Here is a 21,575-nt window from a genome sequence, read left to right as displayed (position 1 = left end):
GAATTCCTGTTTCTTCATCTAGAGCTTAGAAGGATTCAGCTAATCTGTTTCTAATCACATTATGTCACAAACCTAATAGAAAAGAGAAGAATTAGCTGGGTAGAAGGGATAAATGAGCAATTGTGAGTATACAGTGCCTTATAATATGAAGACTACAATATATTAAGAGGATAAAAACTTTAATGGAGGACAATGGAATGCCTGATAGAAAATGAGAAGATAAGAGTGAATAGAGCCTTATCGGATAAGTGGCTGGCAACTAAAACTGTCAATGATTCAGTAAAGCATCTGCATGACCAGCTTATCACAGAATATGAAGTCAAAAATTTGGAGTTTTAATATCTTTCTGCGTTCTCTGATTTTGTCAACACTGGCCTGAAAAAAATGGTGTTGGAATTTTTCCCTATTGCTCCCTTTCATATTGCATCCATATTGTACGTCTGATTCTTATCTGGGAAACTTTAGAATTTGAAGCTTAATTTCAAATTTCTACCAACAAATTCTCCTTATGGCCAGGGAAAGAAGAGGGAGGAGAAGCTTAGCTATATGCTCTGAATGATCTCTTTACCTTAATAAAAGAGTGGGACAGAAACATGTGAAGGTGGAGAGAAATCAGACGGTACTCAACATATCATAAGGCAAGTCAGCAGGTGATGCTTAATGCACAATACTTACAGTGAAGTCGATCTGGGGCAATATGTCTTCATTTAGCAGATCTGTTGTGATTTACACAACTGGTTTGGCCAAATGGTAAGGAATCAACCATTTTAGTACAGTAGCTTGAAATGTCCTACAAAGCCAATGACGCTCCATAGGGTTGGTTGAACATTCTGTGCTAATACAGCATACAAGAATCCTGCTTAGCTATTAATTTCTTTGAAGCCCACTGGGCACTTTTTTCTCAGTGTATCAGCCATACGTCATGTATTAGCATCTCTTTTTGATTTCTTTAGCTTCATTAATCTTTATCCTTGAATTGGAAAAGTTTCGAGTGTAGAATCTACAGTAGTTTGGCAAGAATTAAAAGATAATGACCCTTGAATTAGTCTAGAAAAATAAAATATGTCCAGTTGTGTGATAGGAATCTGTGGCTGATAATTAGGGCTGCATGGAAGACTCACATTGCTGCTCTGCTTTAAAATATTATTTTTCTAATTATTTTTAACACAGACAACTGATGACTTCTGTGACTGACTGCTGGTTGAGTACGTATCAATGTTCTGCAGTACAGGTGCCATGCTGAGAAACCAAGCTGCTAATCTCACTGTACTTTAGCAATATTTTTAATCACTAAAATAACCAAGTTTCTTAACTGTTTTTTTTGTTTAGCTCAAGCAACTAATATATTCCTTCTCCATTAATTTCTTTCTGTATTAGAAGTTTGCATGCATTTCTTTAATTCTTTCTGTATTAGAGAGAGAATGGCATAGATGTTCTGCTAACTTAGGGATTTGTCAGCGAGTCATATGGGCTAATAATCATTAATTTTTTTGGACCGCTTACCAACCACTATGGTCCACTTATCAACAACCATAGCTATAATACAGTACACATGGTTTTGAGTAATAAATTGCATTTCCACAGACATCACTTGTTTAGATTTTTTTACAAGGCTGATCTGCATGCAACATGTTGAAGAGCAAGCGAAGATGATTACGTATGTAATCTTATCTGAAACATCTCTGTGTAACTATTATCTAATTGTGAGGGGTCCTGGAGGAGGTCCTATAACTGACTAACATTATCTGTATGGCTATGTATCCCTGTTGGATCGCCTACTAGACTCATGATCAGAGTAACTGCAAGTGATAAACAACATGGATTAAAATAAAAGTTACACAGAAACTTTTCCTACAAAATTATATATTTGTTCATCTCTTTCTGCCTCTAATATGCTGTTTACATATACACCCCATGTACAAAGCTTCAGGTTAACTCTACACATTAAACTTGTATTTCTTGCAAAATATGAATGAGCAATAAAAATAAATCTATTGGAAAAATTGAATTTAATGGCCAGGGGAGCATGAGCGAGCAACAGCAAGTGCAAGTGGAAGTTCTTGTAAGTAGTACTAGGAATAGTTGGAACAATCAAGAGAAGAGTGGGAATAGTCTGGGTAAGACAGATCTCAGAAGCTAGAGACTAGAACTTGCCTAAATGCTAGACACAATCATCATGAGTGAGAGTTCCATGTGGCTTAAAGCAGACCCAAACAGGAAACAAGATGGCTTCCACAGGTTCAACATCAGTCATCTTATTAAAAGGCAATTGTAGAAACTGTTAGGCATCAGGTTTCTGCATCTGCTCTGCAGGAATCCAGAGCCTCACATTCCACGGTCTCCTGCTGTCTATCTACTGCAGAGAAGATTACTTTGCAGCAGACCGCTCCAGAGACTAAGTTCCTCTGTGCTCCTACTGGGCATGCTCACGAGACGATCTCCCATTGGAGATCGGGAGTCATGTGCCCAGGTCCTGTTCCAGATCTCATTGGTCCATCTCAGAGATCTGGAAGGTCCCGCACGGCTATAAAAAGCGTACATGACCGTTCGGCCAGGCGCTAGTATAGATTATACTTGCTATGTGTGAATGCTGTCATTACCTAGCAGCGGTGTAACATCTACTGTACGGTGGACCCCGAGCGGCGAACGCACTTTATTATTTATTTTTATTTAGTGCGTTCCGCCATTCCTAACAGAAACACAACAGCAGTCTCTATTATATGGAGTGAAATTGCAGCACATTTTATCAAAGTGAATAATAAGTGCAGCCACTAGTTGTCATTCCACTGAAGGATAGCAGAATACTGACATAAATTGTCTCGAAAGATGACTACAGCCAAAAAATATTTTCAAACATAAATTGGCACAGTATTCAATTCATGGCCTGGAGTTTTCAGACTATAACAACTCTAGTTTAGCTGACCTTTTTGTGCATGAGGAATTTAAGAGGGAAAGCCTCACACAGCATCTCTCTAATTAGTCAGAGTGGTGAGTACCAAATGTCACCAGCTGCCATTCTGATCAACCTTGTTTTTTCATGTATTATATGGATGGCCACCTAATTTAATAGCCAATGTTTACTGATGACGTTATACTAATCATCGCTTTCGTGGCTAATTGGTCAATAATTTATAGCTATTCCTAATTGTTCTAGGTAATAGCTGATCAGTGTCAGATCCAGAGGCCTAAACCTACAGTTATTCACTGAATGACTATCCAAATTTGTTTGAAGGGGTTGTAACAAGATCCACACTTAGCACTAGAAATGATCATTCTTTTAAATTTTTAGCGTTACTGACGTTTTCCAAAAAATGTATCTTTGCGTCAAATTGATTTACCACAAATCGTAAAGTACTGCAAAACCTCCAACTGCCCTGAAAAGTCGTGTATGACATCTTGAGATCGCCTGGGAATGTGTTAAGCTACTTCCAAGCTCTTTAATGCAAACAAAGCCTTAGTCAAAGTGAACTTAACATATAGTGCTCTGGGTAATGGTAAATGGATGGTAACCAGTATTAACCAGTAGTTTGCTTCCAATATGCTAATCTTCTTCACTTCTGTAGCATCACACACTTTCAATACAATTTTCAGTGTTTCATGGATTTTTTTCAGTGATTGTATGGCTAAACTGTGAGCTGTAAAGCCCTCTTAAACTGAGATTCAGCACAAAGTGGCTGCTGCATTCCTCACCTCTGCTTTTATATAGGCCATGTAAATCCCTCCTGATTGACTGTGCTATACTATGTCTAATGATAGCTGGAAGACAAGGGGAAGTCTATATGGTCATGCTCAATGTCAGGTGAGCCTTCTCTGGCAGAAGCAATTTTCTGAAATGTACAGAAAATCACAAATTATTCCAATTGGCTGTGTTTAGCGAATTATTAAAAATTTACCACAAAATTGATTGGCGAGAAATCTATTTCCTCATCTCTGTTGTCACCTATCCACCTGTTTACTAGGACCCAATCAATAAGAAGAACAGAAGTGTGCAACTCCAATCTGAGTGGAGTGGTTGTTGAACCCTAGTGCTGCTGCTCCACTCAGTCTAAAGGACTAAAATAGTTAACCATGTACGGTGGCTATTTTTGTCCCAAAAACTAAGAACGGATTGTCTGCGTGAATGAGCAACACTGCTTTATCTAACTTTCCCCTTTCTCCATATTGATATGACATCCCCTTTCTCAATAATAATAATGTTTGGGAATCCCAGTGGTGGGACCACTGAAAATACCTACCTGGTAAAGTGCTCACCTTGAGGCAACCACTATAAAGATGCAAAACCTTCCTCTACCATTCTGCCTTTAAAAATGTGGGAGATGTTCTTGTGCTCCGTAAAAAAACAGTGTGGAATCTAAGTATTAATCATTTTGTGTTTCAGAAGATAAACCTATCAGTACTCTTATCTGTTTTTGCCTCACGAAAGTTGTATTCAACCAGACATTACTCTTCACTGATGAGGGGCAGAAACCTTGAAATAGTCAGCCTGTAGATGAGTTTCTAACTTGGAATTCATCCTTGATCATGAACAGACAATTACTTACAGGTTATCTACATCTCACTGCAAGAGGGTATTGAGTCATAGGGTAGCTACATCTCCTGGGTTGTCCTAGCGAGATAGTTTATTTCAATTTATGAGACAGCTAATTTGCAAACTTTCCTTTTTAAAGAATGCAGCTTGCCAGACTCCATGGTTTATTTAAGGAAAAGGAGAAAGGAGAAAAGAACTTGGGTATTCTGGTAACAAGTAAGCTGAGCAGCAATACTCAATGTCAAGCAGCAGCCTCAAAAGCAAGCAAAATTTTAAGGTGTATAAAAAGAGATAAAATCATGTGATCCCAATGTATTATTACCCCTTTATAAATCACTTGTGAAGCCACATCTAAAATATGGGATCCAGTTTTGGGCTCCGCATTTTAAAAGAATATTCTGAAGTTAGAGATAGTTGAAAGGAGGGCAGCTAGATTATTACAAGGGATGGAAGCCACTCATATGATGAGAGGTTGTAAAACATGGGATTTTTTACCTTAGAAAAAAGACACCTCAGAGGACATCTCATTTACCTATATAAATATATGTGTGGTTAATACAGAGGTCTAGCACACTACTTATTCCTTCCAAAGATCATACTAAGGACCATGGGGCACTCATTACGAGTGTAAGAAAAGTGATTCTGGCAGTTAAAAAGGAAAGGGTTCTTTATAGTTAGATCAGTCAGACTGTGGAATGCCGACCACAAGAGATAGTGATGGCAGACACTAAAACAGCTTTTATACAATGGCTGGATGATTTTGTCAGTACACATAGCATTGTGGGTTATAGTTAATTTAGTGACAAAATGTATAATTGGTGAAGAAAGGTTGCACTTGATGGACCTAGGTCTTTTTTGGACCTATGCAACTATGTAATTATACTGTATAAGCAGTACTTCCACCAACTAGCCTCAAACGTGTGACACTCAGCCAGCCAGAGTCTACACTGATGAAAGGCAAAAACCCTAAAGAAGGATGCTTGTAGATTAGTTTATCACTAAGCACAATGCAAGGCTCATAAAAGACTCTGACAATGACTTACAGGGTAGCTAGCTAAATCTCCTAGGTGGAACGTGCAAATCTCTTTTGTTCTGCTAGAGAGCTTATTTGCATTCTAAAAATGAATAATTCTGTTTTACAGTCAATAAATAAAATATACAGTGTTTGTACATTTTTCGCCTGCAGAAATATAAAAGGAATACAAGTATGCTGACCCTGGACTGCTATATAGTTTGACACAAAAGAGAGAACATACTATTACTGCACAATGTTTGCTACTAGTAAGCTCGAATCATGTAATTTAGTCCTAAAGGGCTACTTAATTTTCTCTTTTGTTTTCCTGTTGCTATCAATTCCCAGCTCTCTGCTGGGATCAGCCAGTGACAAGCGGGAAAAAAGTAAAAATGACTTTATGTTTCCAAGTTAGCAACAAAATAAAGGGGAGAAAGATAGTCACTTTAGTCTAATGAAGAACTAAAATTTGGTCTCAATTTTGCACTGTCCGGCTAAATGTCCATTACAATAACCACGTGAAATCCCCTTTTTTGTGGATAGTTGCATAGTTAGATAGTTAGAAAAAAAGACCTAGGCCCATCAAGTTCAACCTTTCTCCACCAATTGTTCACTTTGTCACTAAATTAACTATAACCCACAATGTTATGTGCATTGAGGAAATCTTCCAGCCCTTGTATAAAATCTGTTATAGTCTCTGCTCTTTCTACCTCCTGTGGTCGGACATTCCACATTCTGAAAGCTCTAACTGTAAAGAAACCTATCTTAAGCTTTCAGAATCGCCTTTTTTCTACTCGTTTCCCCAGGTCCTAAGTGTGGTCTATGGAAGGAATAACAAAAAACTGACTGGCACATCCAAGCTAGTGTGAATAGGTGCTAACTTAGGAGCAGCTACCTCCATATACAATATACAAAAATATTGCACTCTATCATTCTAAAGCATGTCATTGTGAAATATATGAAATATGAGTAGCTATACAGCTTCTAAATATTAGAAAAAAATTAGATGCTTTGCACACAATTTGGCCAAGTTATGCCTGTGCATCAACCAACATCAAGGTGGTCTCAAAAAAACAAATTGATGGGTCCTATCCATGTGAATACCTCTCTTAGGTTGATGTCTGAATATCTGGGTAAATGTGGACACCTCTCTCAGCAATAGAAACACCAGAAAGAAAAAGCGAGAGGGGGATTCCAAAGTAAAACCAATTTTATTAAACATACTTTACAACGATACAAAAACATAAGCACAGTGAAAATAATAAAGATGGACAATGTGGAACAAAGGTGCAAAAAAGCACATAGACTCCGAAAAAATAATATACAGTGGATAGGGGACCAATGAGAGTAGCAGCATTACAAATAAATTGCCTGTGCTTAATGCAGCTCCTAACTACACTACTGTGCCTTCACAATATATCTATTAAATTCGAGGCTTCGCCAAATAAAAAATAACAGTCCAACATACGAACTCAAAAGTGAAAACTCAGAAGCTCGTAATATGGGTCACAGGAGCATAAAGTAGCAGTGAACAGGCGGTATATACAGCTACAACCATTACTGATAAGTCTTACCCATAGTTTTGACCCAGGGTCACTTGCCAACAGCCACAAGGCACGTTTCGAGTGGGCTTCCTCGGGGGCTGTCAAGGTGATGCTGGTTGATAGGCAGGCATAACTTGGACAAATTTTGTGCAAAGTGTCTCATTTTTTTCTACTGTTCAGAAGCCATATACTGTAGCTATTAATATTTCATATATTTCACATTGACATGCATTAGGACGATAAAGTGCAACTTTTTTGAATATGGAAGGAATAAGTCATATGCTAGTACCTTGTACTGACCACACATACATTTATACATGTAAATAAGATCCCTTCTGAGGTGTCTTTTTTCTTAGCTAAACAAGCCCAAGTTTTCCAACCTCTCATCATATGAGCAGCCTTTCATCCCTTGTAATAATCTAGTTACCCGTCTTTGAACTAACTCTAATTTCTAAATGTCCTTTTATAAATGTGGGGCCGAAAACTGGATCCCATGTACTAGATGTGGCCTCACAAGTGATTTATAAAGGGGTAATAATATGTTGGGATCATGGGATTTGATCTCTTTCTATACATCCTAAAATCTTCTTTGCTTTTGCGGCTGCTGCGTGACATTGTGTGCTGCTGCTCAACTTACTTGTAACTAGAGTACCCAAGTTCTTCTCCTGTTCTGTAGTCCCGAGTTCAGTCTCATTTAATGCATATGTAGCAATAGGATTACTCTGTCCTAGGTGCATTACTCTACATTTATCTACATTAAATCTCATTGGCAAGTGTTTGCTCATTCAGTCATCTTATTCAGATAGTTTAGCAATATTGTAATGTCAAGGTCAGATTTTAGTATCCTACATAGTTTGGTGTCCTCGGCAAAGAATGATACTTTACTCTCAATCCCATCCACAAGATCATTAATAAAGAGGCTAAAAAGAATCAGTCTTAACACAGATCCCTGTGGTCTCTACTGCTGACTATATGCCACCTCAATACAGTTTCCCCCAGTCCCTGTATATGGAGTTTCAGTATAAGGCTGTTATGTGGAATAGTATCAAATGCCTTTACAAAGTCCAGATAAATCACATCAGCCGCATTACCAATATCCATATAGCACTTATCTCCTCATAGAAACCCAATATGTTAGTTAGACACGACTTATTCTTCATGAATCCATGCTGGTTGTCAGTTTATTATATTATTCCCTACAATATATTTCTGCACGTTATCTCTTATAACACCCTCAAAATTTTGCACACTACATTGAAGATTTTTTTTTCCCTGCAAATTATAAATATAGTAAATAGCGGAAATTAAAATTGAATTTTATGAAGTAGGAGAATAAGTGGCTTTGGTGCAAGCTTCTCTGTGAAATTTAATTAACTTATTAAGATGTATTAATTCAAGGAATCAGAATGTGCATGCTGACAAGAGCTACATAAAAAGAAAAATATGATGATGGGGAGTAGAGACTCCACATATATCTACAGTATATAATTGTATGTATGTATATGTGTATACATATCTGCTGAATGTATTATTTAGAAGGAAATTATTGTCAGAAACAGATATATGGACCCAAGTTAATCATTACCTTTGTGTCAATTTTCTGTCTAGTTTTGTGTTTTGCTCTTTTCTATTTGTTTGCACCTGATTCATTCTCTTTGTGCCTTCTTTGTCATATGTTTGTTGCTCGCCTGTAGGGGTTTTTTTCCCTCTATTTTGTGGGTTGAGTTTTTCAATTACAGAATTTGTAGCTTGATTCATCAATTATGACTATTTAACAAGTTGCAAAATTTGGTGACATTTAACTCTAATCTTTTGTAAGGTATGTTGCCAAACTTTTTACTGTAATTTTCACGACTTTAGATTTTTTACTTTGCCCCAAATTCATGAATTGTATGCGCCATTTTGATTAATTTTGGTGCCAAAAACAAAGACTAACACAACAAAATAAAGATGGAGAGTGAATAAAAAAATCCCACAAATGATGAATAGTTGCCATTGTTTACACTAGAATTGATACTTCTATTTCTGCTCTAAAACTAGACCACTGTGATCTTGTGCACCTAACCAACAGAATACAGCGGGAGATTTTCCAGATGTATATTGTAATGTTGCCATTTAGAGGCCTAAAGGCCAGATAGAGGCTTAAAGTGTTCAATTTCGACCTCTATCTGTTTGATATACACCAGCATACCGTTTGTTTACCTATATAGGAAAGCACAGCAGACAGCACTTTCCTATACAGAGGGCCACTGCATAAAATGTATTCCAAGTGGTTTACATTTCTTTATAATGGGTCCCTTTTGTGTACGGATGCCTCGGCATCCTTCATGAATGGATCTACTGTAACATTAGTGATACAAATCTAGACTCAGAAGTTATAGGATCCACCAAAATACCTGACAGACATATCTAACAGACACACACTCACTGTTATAAGAGTGGCACACAAACACATGAAAACAGAGTGGTAGATTATAAACTCACACACACCATCAGAAATGACACTAGTGCACCCGTGTGTGCCTTTTGAGAGCCTTTTATACACTAGGCTCATGTCCAGTCAGACAAGACCTTGTCTGTGTACCAATCCAGAGCTGCCACAACACCAGAACAGCTGACGACCGACTACCAATGAGAAGGTGCCACCTCATGGACATGCTCAGTATGGTGATCTCCGGAGCTAGACTCCGAAATGCCAGGCTGCACCCGAATATCACTGGTCAGAAATGACTTGACTGGAGAACCATCAGTAACCAAGCACATAGCACAGGCGTGAGCAAGACGCTGGGACTGACGACTATGCTGAGCATCACCAACGGTGGCTGAACCAGAATGGGAGACCGCAGAGGCAGACAAGGCTTGGGATCTATCCCATACAGCAGAAGAATCCCGACCCCTAACACTATCAAGCTTCTATTTTATTGTTTATTTTCTTTACCTAGTAATGGTACAGTGATCTTCCCAGAGCAAAAAAAATGTATTGACTTAAACTTAAAGGGAATCTGTGTCACAGGGTTTCCACGACAGATAGGAGCCAGAAGACCATAGTGTTTGATTCCTGCCATTCGTGCGCTGAATAGAAGCACTTCACCTTCATATATTAAATGGTGTGAATTTCTTTGGGCAGTGCAGGGGTTAATCTGCTCTGTTAAGAGCTCTTAGAGTTAAAACTCTCAGCTGAGCATTGTTATTCACTCCAATCTCCAATTTAATCTGGGTCCTGACTAACACTCATTTTGCTGAATGGTTGGTGGTTGTTGGTGGTTATTGGAGAAGGTGGTTGTTGGGTTTATCTGTGACTGTTGCTTGGTTTTGAACGTGTGATAATTCCATTTCTTCTTCTATTTTGGTTTAACCCCATCCTCCTCTCCCCGATGCATACCTCTGTTATATGTGTGTATATATTTGTATGTTTGGTATTTTCTGGTACCCCTGTTCATATTACCTTTTTAGTCTGGTTGGTGTATTGTGATAAACTACTACTCCCCTCTTCCCTGGATGAGGGAACAGTAAAGATTGGGGGCAGATTCTGAAGTTAAAGCATTATATGTGGTCCTTGCGTCTTCACCATCAGAAGTTAACCAGGGAGCAGGGTGAGCTTAAAGTTAGGGACCATAAAGTTAGGGACAGGGAAGGAGCCCCTGGTCCCCGGACACCTGACAACAGAGTCTTGACAATCTGTCAGTAGAATCAACTTTTTTAAGCCCTCTATATGGAAATGTAGGTCATAGAAAGATTAATAAGGTCCTCTCCCCTCTGAACCAGTCTGTCATTGAAAATTTGTTTACTGTTAACGATATCTATAACTCTGTATGTAACCCCCTTCTCATGCACAGCACCATGGAATAAATGGTGCTATATAAATAAATAATGATAATAAAATGATATTTTGATTTCTGGAATCTGATAAATTATTCCTGAGATATTCACATGCTTCTTATATGCAAATTAGCTGTTACGATCTATGGGCATGACATAAATCTCCCCAGGAATTTGCCTCCTGAGTTTATTATTAAATAAAGGAGGTGTTACCAGTGTGAGACATATAATGACTGACAGTCTTCTCTCCTGATCAACACGTCTCACACTAGTAACACCTTCTTTAATTATTAATAAACTTTGGAGGCAGATTCTCAGGGAGATCTATGTCTGGCCTAGAAAATTGCATAACCCCTTTACCCCCAAACCTGGTTTGCATGTTAATGAACAGGCCAATTTTTACAATTCAGCCCACTGTCTCTTTATGAGGTAATGACTCGAATGCTTCAATGGATCCCAGTGATTCTGAGATTGTTTTTTCATGACATATTGTACTTCATGATAGTGGTAAAATTTATTTGATATGATTTGGAAATTTCATGCCCTTAAATCACAGACATACAGTATGTCACACAAAATACTTAATAGGTAACATTTCCTACATGTCTACTTTACATCAGCACAATTTTGGAACTAAATTTTTTTTTCTGTTAGGAAGTTATAAGGGTTAAAAGTTGAACAATTTCTAATTTTTACACCATTTTTTAGGGACTACATCACATTTGAAGTCACTTTGAGGGGTCTATATGATAGAAGGTACCAAAAAGTGAAACCATTCTAAAAATTGCACCCCCTCATGGTGCTCAAAACCACATTTAAGACATTTATTAACTCTTCCGGTGCTTCACAGGAATTAAATGAACATTTAAATTTTTTTCACAAAAAAATTAATTCAGATTCAATTATTTTTTATTTTGACAAGGGTAACAGGAAAATATGGACTCCAAAATTTTTGTGTAATTTCTCCTGAGCATGCCGATACCCCATATGAGGGATAAAACCAATGTTTGGGTGCATGGCAGAGCTCAGAAGGGAAGGAGCGCCATTTGACTTTTGTTTGCAAAATTTGCTGGAACAACTGGCAGACACCATGTCGTGTTTGGAGAGCCTCTGATGTGCCTAAATAGTAAAAATCCCCTACAAGTGACACCATTTTGGAAACTAGACCTCTCAGGGAACAGATCTAGATGTGTGGCGAGCACATTGAACCCTCAGGTGCTTCACAGGAGTTTATAACATTGAGCCATAAAAATAAAAATATTGGAAAATATTGCATTTTAATAAGGGTAACAGGAGAAATTTCACCATACAATTTGTTCTACAATCCTCCTGAGTATGTTGATGCCCCATATGAGGGACAAAACTGGTGTTTGGGTGCACGGCAGACCTCGGAAGGGAAGGAGCGTTATTTGACTTGAATGTAAAATTTCCTGCAATCATTAGCTGATGCCATTTAGAGAACCCCTGATGTGCCTGAACAGTGGAACCCGGCCAAATGACCACATTTTGGAAGCTAGACCCCTCAAGGAATGTATTTAGATGCATGGTGAGCACCTTGAACCCCCAGGGGCTTCAGAGAAGTTTATAATGTTCAGCTTTGAAAATAATAAACTAATAAAATTTTATTTTATCCCCAAATTTTGCACTTTCATAAGGATAACAGGAGAAATTGCACCATACAATTTGTTGTGCTATTCCTCCTGAGTACGCCGATACCCCATGTGTGGGGGAATACTTCTTTTGAGGCACAGTGCAAAGCTCAGAAGGCAGGAGGCACCATATTGGAGTTCAGATTTTGCTGCAATGGTTTGATGGTGCTATGTCACATTGGAAGTGCCCCTGAGGTGCCAAAACAATAAAAATAACCTATATGTGATCTAATTTTACATACTACACTCAGGAGGAACATATCGCTATTTGCCTTCTGGAGCGCAGATTTTCCTAGAACAGGTTTGCGGACTCCATATACAGAGCTCCAAATTTCTAGAAGAGCAGAGTCCCCCTCAAGTGAACCCATTTGGAAAACTATACCCCCTGGGGAATTTATCTACAGGTGTAGTGACAATTTTCTGGAAACAAGCTGAGTGAAAATTGCAAACTGCCGTTGTAGTGACAAGTATGCTGTAGTGACCAGTGCGCTGTAGGGACCAATATGTTGCAGTCACGAGTACGTTATGCCCACCGCATGCATGCACCCGCAAGTTAGTTGGGTTCTCATCGCATCAGAAATGCCAAATGTGGATGCAATATGTGGTTTAGGTACACTGTGAGGCTCAGACGGGAGGGGGGCATTTGGATTTGGGAACACAGAATTTGCTGAATTTCTTTTGGAGTGTGAGGAACCATTTCAGTTTTCCAGAGCCTTTGTGCTACCAGTAAAGTGAAAGCCCCCTATATTTCCATTAACAGATGATGAACTTGAGTGAGGGCTTGCTTTTTGTGGATTGAGTTAAAGCTTTTATTGGGAACATTTTACATATTGTTTGGGATCACATTTATCCAGCGCTCCATGCTGAGCACTTACTTTGGGGTTTCCATCTAAATCTGACGTGATTCAGATGAAACCCTGAGGGATCAATTCACTATAGTGATGCAGCAGAGTTACCCTGGACTCCATTTGGCCTCTATTCAGTGATGTCATTCTTTTCAGAAGTGCACAAAACTGTGGCCAACAGCACTTTTATGCAATCCTAAAAAGCCGGACACCGCCGGAGCAGAGGTCAGACGGCATCGACAATGTCTCCATCTGCATCATTATAGGGAATCTTCTGCTGGGAGTTCTGTCTGTTTCACGTATTTCAGAGATTTACATGGAAACCCAAGTGTAAGCACTCAGTGCAGAATAAATGTGTGCCGAGCCTTAGTGCGATCTTTGGGAGGCAGAATGAAAAAATCAACAGCATGTAAAGAAATGGTTTTATTTATTTTTAACATTCCTCGTGAGGTATAAATGGTTAGGCAATTTTGTTCTTTGGGTCGGTGCGATTACAGATTTATATCGGGTTTTTATATTTGGCTGCTGTCACACACTAAAAGGCGCTTTTCATTGCAAAAAATAGTTTTTGCATCACCACATTCTGAAAGCTATAATTTTTCCATATTTTGGCCCACTGAGTCATTGAGGTCTTGTTTTTTGCGGGACTAGTTGATGTTTTTATTGGTACCATTTTCGGGCCCATGACATTTCTTGATTGCTTTCTATTCCGATTTTTGGGAGGCAGAATGAACAAAACCCAGCAATTTGGGAATTTCTTTTTGAGGGGGTTTATATTGTTCCATGTGTGGTAAAATTGATAGTTTTATTCTTCGGATCAGTACGATTACAGTGATACATCACTTATATCATTTTTTATGTTTTGGCGCTTTTATACAATAAAAACTATTTTATCAAAAAAAAATTTTTTACATAGCTTTATTTTTCCTCTGATAAAGCTGTATTGTAGCTTAATTTTTGCAGGACAAGATGACGTTTTCAGTGGTACAATGTTTATATCAGTCTTTTTGATCACGTTTTAATCCACTTTCTGTTTGGGAGTATGATGAAGCATTGTTTTATACCTTTTTTATGGTGTTCACTAAAGGGGTTAACTAGTGAGAAAGTTGGGTCGTTGTGGACATGGCGATACCAAATATGTGCACTTTTATTGTTTATATTTTTTCATCCAAAAATTTATTTAGAGATACAATATCTTTTGATTTTTATATTATTTTTGATTTTTTTAAAAAATATTTTGACAATTATTTAAATTTTTTTTTACCTTTTTCTAAATTTTTTTACTTTGTATCACTGAGGGACAATTATTTTTTGAAGGCTGATCGATTCCACAGTATGGAGATGCGGCAGCAAATAACGCTCCTTCCCTTCCGAGCTCTGTGTTCCCAAATCCAAATGCCCCCCTCCCATCTGAGCCTCACAGTGTACCTAAACCACATATTGCATCCACATTTGGCATTTCTGATGTGATGAGAACCCAACTAACTTGCGGGTGCATGCATGCGGTGGGCATAACGTACTCGTGACTGCAACATATTAGTCCCTACAGCGCACTGGTCACTACAGCATACTGGTTACTACAACGGCAGTTTGCAATTGCTGTGGAAACTGTCAGCTCTGCACTAACAGACAAACTTGCTTATCATGCACTGGGTATGATCAGCAAGTTTACTAGGACTGGTGACCTAAATATCATCATGACAACATCAGGGTCACAATGGCAACGATTGTGACACCGCATCGCGCCGTGGGGTCTCCGATCCAAATGCAGATGGGCTGTCAGCCCTCTGCCTGCTCACAGAATGCTCGTTTGATCACTGCATTTTGGGGGTTAAAGTGCTGGGAGTGGTCTGTGACCGCTCCTGGCACTTATTGCCAGGTGTCAACTGTCAGAATCAGCTGACAGTCAGCAGTGAACGCCCACACACACCCCCATGTGCACAGGTGATCATGTAGATGTAATAATCTCTCCCTGGTCAAGTAGGCCCAGGGCACATGGATGGAATATTACGTCTAAATGTCAGAAAGGGGTTATATAGGAAGTCATTGGCCATTTTATCAAACTGGTGATATATAAATATTTGGTTTCTCAGATCATATGATAGATTAGATAGATAGATAGATAGATAAACAGATGATATAATTAGATAAGGAAGGTTAACCTTCTATCATTGTCAAAATTGGTGAAGGTCTTTGCTGAGGGAGGTTTTGCTATGTGTTTGTGAAATTTCTCAAGAGACTATTTCTAGTGACATCTGAGGAATTAATAAACTCCTATCAGAGTTAATCCCCACAAATACTGAACTTCACTGTATCGATTTAATTCTTACACCTGCATTTCCCAAAAGGTATTTGTCACAGAAGCATCTTAGGCTGTGATGAGAAAATGATCTTCAATCTTGTGCTTCACTTTTGGTGGTGAAAAAAACTAAAATTATTTACTAAGCTTATTGGAAATGATAAGTGGTCTGGTGTGGATTTACCCAAGAAGAAACATGACAATTTATCTATTTCTACTTATGATCTACAGCTCTATCGGTGTCTTTGACAATTCTATAGTTTCAGTGTTTTTCACATTTGTATAAGAGACAAATTTTCAATGCCAAAAACATAATTGTTGTACAATAAAACAGAAAAAAAGTTATCATAGTATAATGTTTTTTACTAAATTCAGATATGCATGAAACTCAGCGGCCAAGTGATTGTACTATATTCTCTGGCTGTTGGAAGGGTTGGAGTGACAAATCAGGGCACTTGTGGGTGCAGAAACCAACACAATAGTGATTCTCCAAAACACAAAAGTTGACAACAACATTTGTGAACTTCAGAGACATGAAGTAAACTACTGCACAGGTTGATTCAGTAATGGGTCAGGGGTCATGTTACAAAAGCCATGACAATGTAGAATGGTCCCACGTATAATACTTGTAATTTCAGGATTGTTCTACATCTATACTTCTAGTTCATCTAAATAAAAAAATAATTACAAATAAAACACACAACAGGAATAAGAACATTGTATTAATGGACTGATATCTGAAAGTTCACATGGTATCATTTTACTTTTTTCATTGTTATCGTATGAAAATGTGCAAAGTTTAGCTTTAGAATATGTTTTGAGGTTCAAGGTAGGGTAAGGGTTAGAATAATTCATTTAATTTGTTGCTTTTTAGTCATGGGCAGTTTTGACAATACAAATCTTCAATTCCAAATTTTACTTATTAGGGTCCCGATACATATTAGGCTAATGTTTGACTGAAACGAATGATATCAGCGGGAACACCTGCCAACCTAATGTAAATGGAGGTCTCCTATTTCTGCTCCAACAGGATGATGTTGGGGTGATAGTGTAATCATCTGGCTGGCAGCCTTCTCAGCCTTTTCCCTCATACTTAGAAGCAGTGGTTTCGATTTTGAATGAGGGAGCCATTGCTAGACATGTCTGGTGGTGGTGCATCTCTCGGAAAACAAAAGAACTGTCAGTCTAAAATCAGACATGCATGATCGACATCTCCTGTGATAACAGTTGTCTGAGGCCCATATGCACTTATTGACGTTTGGCTGACCATATTATCAGTTTCATGCCACATTAGTCTAACTTGTATGAAGAATCATGCGGTTTGAATTCTTAAGTTGACTTTATTTGCTCTTACCATTGAAAACATAAATGGTCAGAAGTGTCAAATGTTCATGTGTATGGCAGAGCCGGGAGAGATGTCACAAACGTTCACCCAGTTATCACTTGTGAATATTCAGCTTGACTGTAATACACCTGTGCTTAGTTTTATGACTGAGGCAATCTATCAGAGAAAGAAACATGGAAGCTACTGTATCTTCTGGAAAACGGCCTCCTTCTTTCCAATGAACTGCAGTTAGTGCTACAGTTCAGTCTCTGAGATACCAGACATAAGACAGTGAAGAAGAGTTGTGCTGTTTTTGGAACAAAACAGACTTTATTTCAGATCAACTTTCAGTCTAACTCTTTAATCTGAACTTAAAATTATTTGAGAAAGCATGGAAGAATTATTGAACTTACCTGCAATAATGTTAGGTTTTGGTGGCATTATAAATTCATACATTGTTGGCTCTGAATGACCAAGTCTATTAGTTGCTATGATCTGAACTTCATATCCCATATTCCATTGTAGATGTTCCAGAACAATATGGTCTTTATTCCCAAGGAACTTTTTCTCCAGCCACTGATCTTCTTTGTCTTTCTGTAGGACAAAGCACAAACTTTATTATTTACATTATTTTAATTATACAAGTTTTATACATTATGTGACAATAATGTAAGAATTTTGGTTTCTGAGCTGGCTTAGCACACATCTTGAGAAGAGATCATTTAATACATATTGTACAAGGAAAGAGCTCACTAAAGAAAGTTATTTGACTTTCCATAAAGCACTCAAGGTTAGGGGTTGCGGGAAGTTGCTGATCAGGTATGTTCCCTAAACTCTGGGTGTGAGAATAAATAAAGGGACACTTTTGACTACTCACAATCATTAGTCCATACCAAGCACTGCCATACTCTCAAGTATTAATTTTAGGCTAACGCAGCTTAAAGCACCCCAGTCTTTATATTTTTTAGCTACAAAATGATTGCTTTTGGCATCTGCTATTTAGATGTATGTGGGATTTAATCTAAAATTAATTTAAACATATACATGAGTATAAGGAGCAATATAAAAAGGGCCAAAATGCACCAATAGATTCAACAATAACTAAATTGAAATGTGCAAGGCTCAAAATCAATGAAAAATATATACTTTATTAAATAATAAAAATAACTTAAAGCATAAAAATAGACATACTAAAGTCAGACATATCAACTTCCAAAGGTAGGTAAGTGATAATAACAAAACTCCCTTGTGTTAATACTACAAATGAATATGGAGTTATATTGTGAGCAATCACAGTATTAACCCCTTCATGACCAAGCCTATTTTGACCTTAATGACCAGGCCATTTTTTGCAATTCTGACCAGTGTCCCTTTATGAGGTAATAACTCTGGAACGCTTCAATGGATCTTAGCGATTCTGAGAATGTTTTTCGTGACATATTGGGCTTCATGTAAGTGGTAAATTTAGGTCAATAATTTTTGTGTTTATAAATGTGGAAAGATGAGTATAAGTATAAGTGTTTTTTTATTTTAAACATTTATATATATGCATGTGTATATACAGTATATACTGTATACACAAAGAAAGAGACAGTTTATGCATATACATATATATTGGGGAAGTACTGATGGAACGAATTACAAAAATAAATGGATGGCTACTTTAAGAAAAATCTATTTGCAGTAATCTCCTAAACTAACCCTAGTGACAGCAAAATGTCATTTATCTTTTCGTTTATGTGAAGGATTTGGAGTCCTGTATGGGACAAATGAACATTGACAGCTACAGTATAAGGATATTTTAAGTAATTCTTTAGCTCAGAGTTTTGGACCAATTCAGAATGTCGTCATGCATTTTGAGCCGTATAAGTCGACATGTATATTTTGGCTTCAATACAGCTCAAGCTTTCTTGACTTCTGAAGACATGGGGATTGGCGGGCTACTCCCAAGCGCCCAATTCCATAAATGATTTTGATTTGTCTCAACAGAAGCAGGCATATGTGCTAACTATGAAGCTTTACAGGGCCAAGAAGTTTTTGGGGCCCACTGTTATCTTCAATTTAGATTTCTATGATCTGTTAGAGGTTATGAATTGAAACAATAAATTACATGGCTTATAATTATTAGAGAATTGTTACTAAGGAGATACATAGAGGGATGTTCTATAATTTCGTATTGTAGACCATCGGAATATATTCTGCTCTTCCACACCTGCCATCTGCTGCCTGAATCTGGCTCACGGCCTCAACCAGGTTCTTCAAGAAAAGGGAGCACTTTGGCTACAATATACAGTAATATTTCAAGCAGCATAATTTGCTAATATATACAATTGTAAGAAAGGTCTTATACACTTGAACACAAGAAAGCATTAAAGACTGATGATTATCTCACCAGGGAAGCAGCTGAACTCATGAAACAATGCAAATGAGACAATTAAAACAACTACTTAAAACATAAAAAATAATCTTCTACCTAGATAGGGAGAAAGTATAGTAGAGCTTGCGTTATAAAAACCAATTATCTACAAGAACTCCCCTTGGCCATAGTTGAATTAGAAATAGGAGATTTTAGCAATTAATTGTCGTAAGCCACAAAAAGCTTGACACCTGGTAAAAAGTAGTACCGATAATCCTGTTTAATAAAAAAAAGGAAAGAGACTTTTTTTGTGTTTTCTACAATTCAACATTTTTACACTAAATTGAAACTTTCAAAGACTAGTCAGGACTTTAGAGTAAAGTGCCAAATAGAGGAAATTTGTAATATGACAAAGAGTAAGAGCAGGGGTTAGAATAAAAAATATTTATGGCAATATTAGACCTTTAAAAAAAACACACACTCCAACCTTCTTATTCTATAAGTTTTTAGAAAGTTTTTTTTTACCGTAACCTCTTGGCATACCATGGCCCAAGTATAGCTGAAGGTCCTGTGTTTACTGTGACACACAGGACCGAGTAAATGCAAGGGTAGAATAGTTATGCATATGCCATTAAAAATAGTTGTGGCTATGCTAGTTATAAGTAACTGTAGCTATGCTAATTATAACTTATGCCCCTAAATTAAAGGCTATGTCATGGAGTAACCTAATATTCCCACTGTTTGACCCCTTACATTGAGATCACAGGATAAGATGGTTTTATACTGACAGCCTGGATCCCAAGGAAATTCCCTTGTGTTTCCAAGCCCTCCAAAATGTTATTGTTAAAAAATATATATTAAATACAAGTTAATGTAATTTTTATTTTTCATATTTATTTATTTGAAACAAAATGATTAAAATATTTTTAAATGAACCTTTTAGTTACTGAGCCAATGTTCACCTTAATGACAAAGCCACATTTTTCAAATCTGACCATTTTCACTTTATGTGATAATTCTTGAATGTTTCAACAGATGCCAGTCATTCTGAGAATGTTTTTTCGTGACATATTGTACTAACATTTGTTGGATACAATTTGCGTTTGTTTGTGAAAATATTGGAAGTTTGGAGAAAATTTTGAAAATTTTCCAGCTTTTAATGTTTATACCCCTAAACCAGAGTTATGTCACACAAAAGAGTTAATAAATAACATTTTCCATTAGTCTATTTTACATCTGCATAATTTTTAAAGCATGATTTTTTTTGGTAGGAAGTTATAAAGGTTAAAAGTTGACCAGCAATTTCTCATTTTCCAACAAAATTTGCAAAAGCAATTTGAAGTGACTTTGGGGCTTAAATGACAGAAAATACCCAAAATTGACACCTTTCTAAAACCTTCACACCTCAAAGTCCTCAAAATCACATTCAAGAAGTATACTAACCCTTCAGGTGCTTCACAGCAACTGAAGCAAAGTAGAAGGAAAAAATTACCATTTTCCTTTTTTTCAAAAAATGTTTACTTTAGCTCCAAATTTTTTATTTTCGCAAGGGTAATAAGAGAAAATGAACCCCAAAATGTATTTTGTAATTTCTCATGAGTACGGCAATAACCCATATGTTGGAGGAAGCTATTGTTTGGGAGCAGGGCAGGGCTCAGAAGGGAAGGCACATCGTTTGACTTTTTAATGCAAAAATGGCTGGAATGGATGATGTTTTTTCCCAAAATTTGTAATTTTCACAATAGACATCAGGTGAAAGTGGACCACATAATTTGATGCGCAATTTCTCCAGATGATACCCCATATGTAATCAAAAACTTCTTTTTGGGCACATGACAGTGCTAGGAAAGGAAAAAGTGATATTGGTCTGGAATAAATTGTAAATGCTATGTCGCATTTGGAGCGCCCCTGACATGCAAAAACATCAGAAATCCCCAGCAACTGATTCCATTTTGGAAACTAGACTCCTCAAGGAATTCATATACTGATGTAATGAGCATTTATAACCTACAGGTGATTTACAAAACTTTATAACATTTAGATATGAGAACGAAAAAGTATTTGTTTCCACTAAAATACTGTTTTAGCACTAAATTTATAATTTTCACTAGGGAGATTCGGAGAAATTGGACCCCACAATTCTTTATGCAATTTCTCCCAAATGTGGCAGTTGCGCACTACTCTTTGAGTACATGGCAA

At 37.3% G+C, this 21,575-nt stretch overlaps 1 protein-coding gene across 7 annotated transcripts in view; it reads right to left on the bottom strand.

Annotated features, from left to right (window-relative positions):
• The window catches only part of NCAM2 (neural cell adhesion molecule 2), a 588,464-nt gene that overhangs the window by 75,509 nt on the left and 491,380 nt on the right, over positions 1-21,575 (bottom strand). For all 7 annotated transcript variants that reach the window (XR_012233936.1, XM_073584499.1, XM_073584500.1 and 4 more), the window contains one exon: positions 17,434-17,614. Coding sequence is in view for 6 of the 7 variants with exons in the window: in XM_073584499.1 (XP_073440600.1) it covers positions 17,434-17,614 (181 nt within the window). In the remaining variant the exon portion in view is untranslated. The remainder of the gene's footprint in view (positions 1-17,433; positions 17,615-21,575) is intronic.

The sequence above is a fragment of the Dendrobates tinctorius genome, unplaced genomic scaffold (assembly GCF_039654945.1).
Source record: "Dendrobates tinctorius isolate UK_male_01 unplaced genomic scaffold, ASM3965494v1 ptg000084l, whole genome shotgun sequence".
NCBI lineage: Eukaryota > Metazoa > Chordata > Amphibia > Anura > Dendrobatidae > Dendrobates > Dendrobates tinctorius.
Note: the sequence above shows the minus strand (reverse complement) of the source record. Positions and strands in the feature narration are given on the sequence as shown.